General features: G+C 47.9%; 1 protein-coding gene across 1 annotated transcript in view; it reads right to left on the bottom strand.

Moving 5' to 3' along the window:
* Positions 1-1,696: 1,696 nt before the first annotated feature.
* The window catches only part of LOC140741968 (aminoacylase-1-like), a 54,291-nt gene continuing 43,529 nt past the window's right edge, over positions 1,697-12,458 (bottom strand). The window contains exons 13-15 of the mRNA XM_073072590.1: positions 11,372-11,451; positions 10,650-10,710; positions 1,697-2,672 (exon numbers count right to left, since the gene is read on the bottom strand). Of these exons, the coding sequence (XP_072928691.1) occupies positions 2,508-2,672; positions 10,650-10,710; positions 11,372-11,451 (306 nt within the window). The 3' untranslated portion in view covers positions 1,697-2,507. The remainder of the gene's footprint in view (positions 2,673-10,649; positions 10,711-11,371; positions 11,452-12,458) is intronic.

Raw genomic sequence — 12,458 nt, 5'->3', positions numbered from 1 at the left:
ACAGGTACATGGAGGAGTAGGGCTTAGAGGGATATGGGCTGAAGAGGAAATTGGGACACGGTGGGAGGTCAGTCTGGACTGGTTGGGCCGAAGGGCCTGTATCCTTGATGCATAACCCTTTGTGAAGAGATTTCCTGTCAGAGCCGGCACTACACCTTTGGAATTCCCGTCCTCAGAAAACTGAGGGTATGGAGCCAGTGAACATGCTCATTGTGAATAAATAGGCATCTGTTAGTCTCGAGAGCCCATGGATTTGCACCTTGGATAGTTTCCAGGGTGTAGGCCTGGGCAGGGTTGCATGGGAGACCAGCAGCTGGCTATGCTGCAATTCTCCCCTCTCACGCCACTGATGTTGACCAAGGGAAGGGCACTAGGCCAATACAGCTTGGCACTGGTGTCATCGCAGAGCAATGTGTGGTTAAGTGCCTTGCTCAAGTACACAACATGCTGCCTTAGCTGAGGCTCGAACTAGCAACTTTTAGGTCACTAGACCAACGCCTTAACCACTTGCTAGAACTAGGCAACAAACACACACGGAATGCTGGAGGAGCTCAGCAGGCCAGGCAGCATCTAGGGAAAAGAGTACAGGCGACGTTTTGGGCCGGGACCCTTTCTGGCATCTGCAGATCTGGTTTTAGACTTTAGAACTACAAGTGATTTGAGAGTTTTGGAGAGAAAGAGTGGGGAAGTGGTGCAGAGGGCAAGATTGGACTGGCAGATCATGGTCCAAGGAAAGAAGAGCCTCCTGTTCCTCTTCCTTATGATCTTCTGTTTAGTCACTTTCTGTGCTATAAATATTTTATATTTCTTCAGTAACATCAGAGCAATAAAAACCAAGAGACAGCAGGCTGTATGGTGTATACGCTGCACAATGCTTCATTTTGGAAGAACACAATGTTTATTTATTTCCACGGCCTTGAGAACATACATTTATCCTTCAGAGTTCTCAGAGTTTTGCAACTCCACTCCAGTCTCTGGGAGCCGCCCCTTTCCCTCCAGGCACTGTCAGTGAGACCTGCATCCCGGCTCTCTGCGAGGGACTCTTTGGGAACCACCGCTGCCCTCTGGCGGAAGGTATTCCCAGTGCTGTCAGGGAGGGAAACCCAGGAGCAGTTAGGTCGTCGGCGTGTGACTAGGACAGGTCCTGCAGAAGTGGACGGGAATCCCACAAGCTGGGTTTGCGAGGCACAGTCGGACTAGCTAGGGTGAACAATTCCACTGCAAGCTGAAAATGGTGCCCATTGCAGTCTCTATGCGTCTTGGTGGAGGGAGGGAACGTGAAGGTTAGTGGATGGGGAGTCACTCGAATGACTGTTCTGTCCTGAATGGTGTTGAGCGTTTTGGGTATGCAAGTGGGGAGTGCCCCGTCCCTTTCTTGACGTGCCTAGTGGATGGAGGAGAGGCCTAGGGCATCAACTCAGTCATTGACAATGATGCACCTGCCTCCATTGGCTGAATTGTGAGGGTCCAAGAATCCCATAGACCCAGCCCTCTTCCTCTCCGGGGGGGGGGGGGGGGGGGGGGGGAGGGGACACAGACCCAGCCCTCTTCCTCTCCGGGGGAGGGGGAGTTCACAGACCCAGCCCTCTTCCTCTCCGGGTGAGGGGGGGTTCATAGACCCAGCCCTCTTCCTCTCCGGGGGGGGGGGGGAGGGGACACAGACCCAGCCCTCTTCCTCTCCGGGGGGGGGGGGGGGGGGGGAGGGGACACAGACCCAGCCCTCTTCCTCTCCGGGGGAGGGGGAGTTCACAGACCCAGCCCTCTTCCTCTCCGGGTGAGGGGGGGTTCATAGACCCAGCCCTCTTCCTCTCCGGGGGGGGGGGGGGGGGGGAGGGGACACAGACCCAGCCCTCTTCCTCTCCGGGGGGAGGGGGGGTTCACAGACCCAGCCCTCTTCTCTGGGAGGTTCACAAATTCCTCTCTCCCCAGACATGGTCCTCCCTTCAGGAATGTATAAAAAGATGGGGTATGGATGGCTATATTACCAGTTACACCAACCCCGCCTGCAAAATGTGGAGTAGCCCCAATTCTTGGGGTTTTCCTGGCACTCCGCCCCGATCCAGAGCCCTCACTGGACTGGGAGGGCGGCTGCTCTGCCAGAGAGGGAGCCTGTGGTAAAGGCACAGCCTCTTGCGCCAAGCTGGGGCCTTGGCACCTGTTGGAGGCCTGGTGTTACCTGGGTCACGGGAAAACTTGCTGGAGGAGCCTGGTGGTAGTTTCAGCTTCAAAATGTATAAAGGTATCCCTGAGCTCAAGGCAGCTGACTGGACAGAGGGAAAAAGTTGGAGACAAGTCATGGGCCAGAGGAAGGCCTAAAGGTAAATCTAATGAGCCTGAAAGTGTCAAAGTGAGGTAATAGAGTGTGCAGAGTTTGCTCAGGAGAATGGGGTAGTAGGAGGGGAGGAGGAGTGGGGTAGGAGGAGGAGGAGCAGTGGGATAGGAGACTGGGGGGAGGAGGAGGGGTGAACAGGAAGGGTGGAGCAGAGTGTGTAGTGACCCTTGCTCCCTCAGGCCTCCCCTGCGAGGGTTGGGACCTGGGCAAGGGCAGAGATGAGGTTGGAGTAGATGTTGATCCCTTTGAGGAAGACCTTCTCGTTGAGGTGCTCGTTGTGGTCATGCAGCAGGATCGGCGTGTGGTTCATGGGCGAAAATCCGATCACTGGGTACCCCATCTGTGAGAGAGAGACCAGGGTCACAGATAACCTCCACACCATCCAGCTCACCACACACACAGCCAGTGGAAGCAATCTCAGTTAATCAGGATAGCCAGAAAGGAAAACTCAGTTAAACTGCATGAGGCATGACAGGTCAGGCTGATGAACTCAGTGTGGATTGATTCTGAGGGCTGGGATGTGGTAACCATAACAGAAACATGGCTGAAAGACAGGCAGGACTGTTCAGGGATACTGATGTTACAGGCATGGCAGAGGGACAGGTAAACGAGGAGAGGGTGCAGCCGTTTTGATAAGGGTGGAAGTAACAGCAGTGACATTCTTGGGGGATCGTCCAGTGAGGCCAAATGGTTAGAAATTAGAAAGAAGAAAAATAGGGTTGCTCCAGAGGGGCTGCATTATAGACCCCCTACCCCTCTCACCAAACAGTGGCAATTTAAAGAGCAGGTGTGTAGAAAAAAATTACTAATAATTTTAAGAATAACAGAGATGTATTAGTGAGAGATTTTAATTTCCCCAGGAAGCCACCCAGAGAGTCGAGGCCTTATCGGGTCCGAGTTTGTGAAATGTGTCCAGGACATTCTCCTGAGTCAGTATCTGGACAGCTCCGTTCAGGAGGGCCCAAAACAGGGCCTTCTCTAACGGGGCGAGGCAGAGACAGTGACAGTCAGGGAACACTTTAGAGCACCATAATTCTATCAGTTTCAAGGTAGTGATGGAGAAAGATAGACCCAATCCACAGGTTAGGGTGAAGGCTAAACTTGGCAAGTTTAAAGAAGGGTGAATGATGAGAGATATTGAAGCTCTGGTCAAAAAAAGGTTAAGAATAAATTTAAGAGAGAAATCAGGAGGACAAAGAGAGGGCATGAGATGGATCTGGCAGGTAAGGTTAAGGAAAAGCCCAAGAGTATAGCAATATTACGAGTAAAAAGCTAGCTAAGGAGAGAGTAGGCACCCTTAAGATCAGTAGGGCAGCCCATGTCTCCAGCTGCAAATTTCTTATTGGCATTTACTGAGGAGAAAATCCTGGTTGCTCAAGATATAAGACAAACAAGGGCAGATGTTTTGGAGGATATATCATATCTATTACCAGGAAGGAGTTATTCACAACCTTACAGTGCATTAAGGTGGATAAATCCCAGGGCCTGGCTGAGTGCATCCCCAGAATTTGTGGGTAGCTAGAGAGGAAGTTGCAGAGGTCCTTGCAGAGATATTGGAAGACAGTATACAATGTACTGTGTATGTTAATCAAAATGGCTTCTTTGGTTTGCTAGAGTAGGAATGCTTTTATGTTTGTTAAGTGTTTTCTCTCGCAGTTGTTTAGCTTTGGACTTGCTGATATGGGGATTGTATTCATTTTTTAACCAATGGGGAATGTTATTTTGTCTTGTGAGGCTGGGAGCTTGGGGTTTTCGCGGTCTTTTGAGGGGAGTCGGGAAGAAGACGCCGAGGAAGGTGGACGTGCGCTGCACTGCTCGGTCGACCACCAGGGGTGGTCCCAGGTGCGAGGACGTGGAGGTCGGAGAAAAGTGACGAGGGGTCAAATGGTTCGATGGTTGAGCTCCAACGATGTGCACTAAACTGACTGAACTTTGATAAGTTGGCGCCTTTTACTTTATTTTCTTTTCTTTCATATATACTGCATTGCATAGTACTCTTTTAGTTTTAGTAAAATCTTTAAAGTGTATTCCATAACGGTATCTGGTGTGAGTTTGATATTGTGTGTGTGCGTGCGGCATAAACTTGATTCTCACAGCACCTGCGTGTACGGGAGGTGGGGTTGATGAGTGGCTGGATCTCCTTTTCCCCTAGATATACCAGCCTGTTGGGTAAGTGTTACAACAGCTAATGTTATTCCGCTGTTTAGAAAAGGCTCTAAACATAAACCAGGAAATTATAGGTCGGTGAGTCTGACATCGGTTGTGGGAAAGTTATTGGAAGGTGTTCTAAGAGACTGATATACTGTATAAGTATTTGGACAGACATGGACTGAATAAAGATAGTCAGCATGGTAGACTATGTCTAACCAATCTTGCAGTTTTTCAAGGAAGTTAGCAGGAAAGTGGATAAAGGCAAGGCAGCAGATGTTGTCTACAAGGACTTTAAGGCATTCGACAAGAACCCACATGGGAGGTTGGTCAAGAAGGTTCAGTCGCTTGGCATTCAAGAAGGGGTAGTAAACTGGATTAGACATTGGCTTTGTGGGAGAAGCCAGAGAGTGGCAGTAGATGGTGGGCTCTCTGACTGAAGGCCTGTGATTAGTGGAGTGCCTCAGGGATCGGTGCTGGGTCCATTGTTGTTTGTCATCTGTAGCAATGATCTTGATGATAATATGGTTAATTGGATCAGTAAATTTGCAGATGACACCAAGATTTGGGGTGTACTGGACAGCAAGGAAGACTATCATGGCTTGCAGTGGGATCTGGATCAGATGGAAAAATAGGCTGAAACATGACAGATGGAATTTAATGCAGACAAGCGTGAGGTGTTGCACTTCAGTAGGACCAACTAGGGTAGGTCGTGCACAGTGAATGGTGGCACTGAGGAGTGAGGTAGAACAAAGGGATCTGGAAATACAGATCCATAATTCATTGAAAGTGGCATCACAGGTAGATAGGATCATATAAAGAACTTTCAGCACATGGGCCTTCATAAATCAAAGTACTGCGTACAGGAGTTGGGGCTTTATGTTGAAGTTGTATAAGACACTGGTAAAGCCTAATTTGGAGTATTGTGTGCAGTTTTGGTCACCTACCTACGGGAAAGATGTAAACAAGGTTGAAAGAGTACAGAGAAAATTTACAAGTATGCTGCTGGGTCTGGAGAACCTGCGTTATAAGGAAAGATTGGATAGGTTAGGACTGTGTTCTTTAGAACGTAGACGATTGAGAGGAGATTTGATTGAGATTACAAAATTATGAGGGGTATAGACAGGGTAAATGCAAGCAGGCTTTTTCCACTGAGGTTGGGTGGGACTACAGCCAGAGGTCCTGGGTTAAGTGTGAAAGGTGAAAAGTTTAAGGGGAACATGAGGGGAAACTTCACTCAGAGGGTTCTGAGAGTGCGGAATGAACTGCCAGCACAAGTGGTGCATGCAAGCTCAATTTCAGTGTTTAAGAGAAGTTTGGATAGGTACGTGGATGGTAGAGGTATTATGGAGGGCTATGGTCCCGGTGCAGGTTGATGGGAGTAGGCAGTTTAAATAGTTTCAGCATGGACTAGATGGGCTGAAGGGCCTGTTTGTGTGCTATACTACTCTATGAGTGTATTCGCTTCAACGTTAGCACTGGAAAAGTTCCTGAAGACTGGAATATGGCTCCTGGTGCTCTGTTGTTTACAACCAGACCGGGTGTTGCAATGACAACCACGCACTCAGTGTCAGCAAGACCAAGCAATTGATCGTGGGAGACAAAGGGGAAGTTGGGAGAAGGCACGCCTATCCTCATCGGTGGAAAAGCTGAGCAGCTTCTAGTTCCTGGGTGCCAGCATCTCAGTAAATCTACCACAACAATGCAATCACGAAGGAGGCACAGCAGAGGCTCTTCGTTAGGAGCTGGTACGCCACCAAAGACTCTATGCATGGTTAGAGGTGACCGGTTGCTTCACCATCTGGTATGGAGGCTCCGACGCACAGGGCTGGCAGAGGCTGCAGGAAGTGGCAAACTCGGCCAGTAGAAGCGTCCCCACCGTGAAGATATCTTCAAGGGTCAGTGCCTCAAGACGGCAGCGTCTCTCCCAGCATGCCCCTTCTCATTACTACTGTCAGGGAGGAGGTAGGGGAGCCTGAAGACCCAAATTTAATGATTCTGAAATCACTATTACACTTGGCCATCAGATTTCTGACAGACTATAAACCCATGAACACTACCTCATTATTACTGTTTCTGCACTATTCATTACTTTGTGATATTTGGGTCATTTTATGTCTTTACACTGTACTGCTGCTGCAAGACTACTGATTTCACAACACACCGTATGTCGCTGTTAATAAACCAGATCTTGTTCTGCCCATTCACATCAAGCAGAAGATCCGAAAACCTGACGGCACATACCTCCAGGCTCAAGGACAGCATCTATCCCACTGTTATAAGACAATTGAACACCTCCCTAGGGCAACAAGATGAACTTTGACCTCACCCTTCACCCTGATTATGACCTTGCACCTTCTTTGTAATGTAACACTTTCCTCTGCGCCTGTTACTGCAATAGCCAGAGAGCATGAAGCACAGAAATAGGCAATGTGTCCACCTCGTCCATGGTGACCTATTACCCTTCCTTGTCCCATCAGCCCTCCATACCCCTCCCTTCCACGTACACACTTCCCTTAAATGTTGAACCAAACCGAATCAACCACTTCTGCGGGCAGCTCGTTCCACCCCGAGTGAGGAAACTCCCCTTGGGTTCTCCTTAAATAGCTAACATCTTGTACCAATGCCCTGCTGAACTAATTTGATATGTATGAACAGGTTTCTCACTGTACCTCACTGCATTTGATAATAATAAACTAATTTACACACACACACACACATACCATGCCTATAAAAAGTATTTAGCCGCCCTTAGAACTTTTCATATTTTATTGTTTTACAACATTGAATCACAGTGAATTTAATTTGGCTTTTATGACACTGATCAACATAAAAAGACTCTTTTGTGTCAAAGTCAAAACAAATCTCTACAAACTAGAGAAAATCTACAGATGCTGGAAATCCAAGCAACACACACAAAATGCTGGAGGAACTCAACAGGCTGGGCAGCATCTATGGAAAAGGGTACAGTCAATGTTTTGGGTCGAAACTCTTCAGCAGGACTCACTGACAGATTTCTACAAAGTGATCTAAATTAATCACAAATATAAAACACAAAATAAATGATTGCATAAGTATTCACCCCCTTTAATACGACACACCAAATCATCACTGTGCAGCCAATTGGTTTTAGAAGCCACATAATTAGTTAAATGGAGATCACCTGTGTGCGGTTGAGGTGTTTCCATTGTAGTAAGAATACTCCTGTATCTGGAAGGTCCAATTGGAGAGTCAGTATCCTGGCAAAAACTATACCATGAAGACTAAAGAACACTCCAAGCCTCTCTGTGTAAAGGTTATTGGAAAGCACAGGTCAGGAGATGGATACAAGAACATTTCCAAGTCACTGAATATCCCTTGGAGTTAAGTCAATCATCAAGAAATGGCTCAGCTGTAAATCTGTCTAGAGCAGGCTGTCCTCAAAAACTGAGTGACTGTGCAAGAAGGGACTAGTGAGGGAGGCAACCAAGAGACCTATGACAACTCTGGAGGAGTTACAAGCTTCGGTGGCTGAGATGGGAGAGACTGTGCATACAACTGTTGCCCAGGTGTTTCATCAGTCACAGCTTTATGGCAGAGTGGAAAAGAGAAAGCCACTGTTGGGGAAAAAAAACTCACATGAAATCCCAGCTAGAGTTTGCCGGAAAAAGAGACTCTGAAGTCAGCTGGATGAAGGTTCAATGGTGTGATTAAACCAAATTTGAGCTTTTTGGCTATCAGACTAAATGCTATGTTTGGCATAAGCCAAAACACCACATGCACATCATCAAAAACACACCATCTCTACTGTGAAGCTTGGTGGTGGCTGCATCATGCTGTGGGGATGTTTCACTGCAGCAGGCCCTGGAAGGCTTGTGAAGGTAGAGGGTAAAATGAATGCAGCAAAATACAGGGAAATCCTGGAGGAAAACCTGATGCAGCCTGCAAGAGAACTGCAAATTGGGAGAAGATTTGTTTTCCAGCAAGACAATGACCCCCAAGTACAAAGCCAAAGCTACACAGGAATGGCTTAAAAACAACAAAGTTAATGTCCCTGGAGAGGCCAAGTCAGGGACCAGACCTCAATCCAATTGAGAATTTGTGGTTGGACTTGCAAGTGGCTGTTTATTCACGATCCCCATGCAATCTGACAGAACTTGAGCAGTTTTGTAAAGAAGAATGGGAAGAAATTGCAGTGTCCAGATGTACAAAGCTGATAGAGACCTATCCACACAGACTCAAGGCTGTAATTGCTGCCAAAGGTGCATCTACTAAATATGGACTTGGAGGGGGTGAATACTTATGCAATCAATTATTTTGTGTTTTACATTTGTAATTAATTTAGATCACTTGTAAAGATCTGTTTTCATTTTGACACAAAAGTGTCTTTTTCTGTCGATCAGTGTCACAAAAAGCCAAATAGTCAAGTTATTCAATGGCGTAAAACAATAAAACATGAAAAATTCCAAGGGGGTTGAATACTTCTTATAGGTACTGTATATGTACACTACATACACGCTATTTATGCCCTTTGCACACCCTATATATGGGAACACCAATACCTCTGGGCAAAAAATCCTACAAATGGTAGTGAATTCAGCCCAGTACATCACAGGTAAAACCCTCCCAACCGTTAAGCACATCTACATGAAATGTTGCCATAAAAAATGCAGCATCCATCATGAAAGATCCTCATCACCCAGGCCATTCTCTTTTCTCACTGCTGCCATCAGGTCAAAGGTACAAGAGCCTCAGGACTCGCACCACCAGGTTCAAGAACAGTTACTACCCCTCAACCATCAGGCCCTTGAACAAAAAGAGATAACTACACTCAAAGGCAACACGAGTGAATCTGCAGATGCTGGAAATAAATACAAAACACAAAATGCTGGCAGAACTCAGCAGGCCAGACAGCATCTATGGGAGGAGGTAGTGACGACGTTTCGGGCCGAAACCCTTCATCATGAGTCACTACCTCCTCCCATAGATGCTGTCTGGCCTGCTGAGTTCTGCCAGCATTTTGTGTTTTGTACAACTACACTCATTCTAATTCTGATGTTCCCACAACCAATAATCTCACATTAATGTCTCTTTATCTCGTTATTTATTTACATTTGCATTTGCAGTTTGTAATTTTCTATGCTCTACTCGCTCTTTCATTGATCCCATGGAGATGGAGCAAAGTCAAGATGGCGCTAAACGACGACTCCTTTGCTTGCATCTTTGGAAACAGCTCTATTTCTTTCTTCCATTTTCAGGATTCTTTTGAAGATCCTGTCCTGGAGTTACACAGTGACTTCAATTCTTTGCAGGAATGGGACCATTCTCGGGGCCTCACGACCAGCCGCTTTTTGATATCCCAAGGACACAGCCTGGAAGACTAACGCACCTTCAGGGTGCCAGATTTTCATGGCTCTGGAGACAGGCTAATTCAAGGCTGGTGCCCCTGACTGAGGCGTCGTGGGAGAACACGGAACATCGGGAGCAGAGTGTTAGCTGCCAGGGGCTGTGTGTCCGGGGACCTGAGCCCTGGGTCAGACTCTCTGGCGCAGAGCTCAAGAAAAGTAGCGCAACAGACTTTTAACATCATAAATCAGTGAGTTGTTTGTTATGTCCCCCCCCCCTCACTGTGAAATGGGGCACCTCTTTTTGCCTTATTAGGGAGAGAGAGCCTATGTCAAATTACCAGGGGAACGAGTTGTCTTTGGGGTACTGCAAGTCTGTGTCTTTATTGATGCTTGCTGCAAGCTTGAGTGCTCAGTGGGGGGTGCCGATGCTTTTTTTTGCTGGTGGGGAAGGGGTTTGTTGCTTTGCTGCTGCTTACGTGTGGGGGGAAGCTGGGGGTGGAATCTGGGGTTCTAACATTTAATTGTCATTCATTCTTTGGAGCACTCTGTTTTCGTGGATGTCAGTGAAGAAAAAGAATTTCAGGATGTATATTGTAAACATTTCTCCGACATTAAATGTACCTATTGAAACATATTGATCCTGCTTATAGCTACTGTTCTCTTGATTTGCTGAGTATGCCCTCAGGAAAAAGAATCTCAGGGTGGCATGTATGTACTCTGGTAATAAATTTTACTTTGGGTTTTGATCCCATGACACATACACACGACCCACACAATGGTGGTACACTTTATCCACGTTCCCCAGCGATGGGTGAATTCTGGGCTGCCGCAATGGGACTTACCTCCCGAATAAATCGGCTGTCGGTGCCTGCAGAGAAGATCTCAGTCTGCACAGTCATGCCCCTGGAACAGAGGAAGTGTGAGTGAATGTGGGCTCACGATCGGCAGGTAAGGACATCCCTGACCCAGACACAGGAACCCATTGCTCGCCATACACCCAGGCACAGGTCAATATGCAGACCCCTACTGGAACGCAGATCTGAGACTGTATACAGCCCCTACAGTGCCAAAGAGTTCAGCAGTGCATACCTTCAGGGTCAGGGGTCAGAGGGCACGAGGCAGTTACCCAAATATGCAGAACAAATGCTCAGAAGTACCCTGGGGCTGGATCAAAATACATCCTCCTCAGTGAAGGGATGAGTGGGGTGAGGGGAGTGAGTGAAGAGGGCTTGTGGAGGGACAAGGGATTAAAAAGCTGGGGGTGAGAAGTGGGAGTAAGTGCAAAATGGATGTGGGATGAGGGCAGTGTGAGAGGTGGACTGTGTTAAAGGAGTGGATTCAGGAAAGAGAGAGGGTCATGTCAAAGGTACAGGAAGGGGAAACACAAGAAAGCTGAGGGAGGGAGAGTGGGAGGAAGGCAGCCAGAGAGTAGAGATAGGGAGGGACAAGAGTGACGGGGAGGAGAGGGAAGATGGTGCGGCACGGTGCTGCGTCGAAGGAACGCTGAGATCCGGACTTTGCCCCCCACTCCCCCCACCCTTCCCCCCAACGTACACCCACGCACATCTGGACACAGGCGTTACTGAAGGTGCTCCACCACGGATCCGACTGGTCAATAGAAGTCAGCTCCTTGTTCATGCTTTTCTGGGAGGGAAATTCAGAGCAGTGAGTATCCAAAAACACAGCCCGGTACACAGATCAGTATGCAACCTCAGTACACAGATCCAGGACACAGACCAGTATGCAAACTCAGTACACACACTCAGTACACGGTCCACATTGCTACACAACACAGACCCATCACTAAGCACAGTACAATACCGTCCCCATCAGTGACTCCCATCCCAAACCCAGCTACTGAATGTAACTCATTGCAAACATCCTGAGTGGTTTCTGGGCCCAAACTTCTGATTCCTCCCCCCCCCTCAAATCAAACTTCCTCAGTTGTGGAAGTGACCCCGCTGGCATTGTGAAGCCCACCACCAGCCCTCTGTTGCCTCAGACATCAACATATCAAGCTTTTGTCATCTACTGCAGGGTATCTGCTGATCGGCTCTTGGTGTTTTGTTGTATTGTTGACCTGTTGTTGTTTTGCTCAACACTGTGGTCATGCTCTGTTGGTGCCCGAATGTGTGGCAACACTTGTGGGCTGCCCCCGCTGGTCGTTAATGCAAACGGCATGTCTCTCTGTATGTTTCGATGTAACCTAATAAATGAATCTGAATCTGTACCTGGGCTCATGGGGAGTGGGACAACACGAGGGCCAGTCCAGACACCCCAGTAATGTGCAGCATCACAGTCTAGACAAGAGCCAGTCCAGACACCCCAGTAATGTGCAGCATCACAGTCTAGACAAGAGCCAGTCCAGACACCCCAGTAATGTGCAGCATCACAGTCTAGACAAGAGCCAGTCCAGACACCCCAGTAATGTGCAGCATCACAGTCTAGACAAGAGCCAGTCCAGACACCCCAGTAATGTGCAGCATCACAGTCTAGACAAGAGCCAGTCCAGACACCCCAGTAATGTGCAGCATCACTGTCTAGATAGAGGAGTGACCAGGCTGACAAACTGTGTCAGTACAGGAAGCAATGTTTGTAGACACGTCACCCAGAGCAATGTAGACGTGTGTGTGTGTGCGTGCGTGTGTCAT

The sequence above is a fragment of the Hemitrygon akajei genome, chromosome 19 (genome assembly GCF_048418815.1).
Source record: "Hemitrygon akajei chromosome 19, sHemAka1.3, whole genome shotgun sequence".
Lineage (NCBI taxonomy): Eukaryota > Metazoa > Chordata > Chondrichthyes > Myliobatiformes > Dasyatidae > Hemitrygon > Hemitrygon akajei.
The sequence above is the reverse complement of the archived record's forward strand: the minus strand, read 5'-3'. Positions and strand labels throughout refer to the sequence as shown.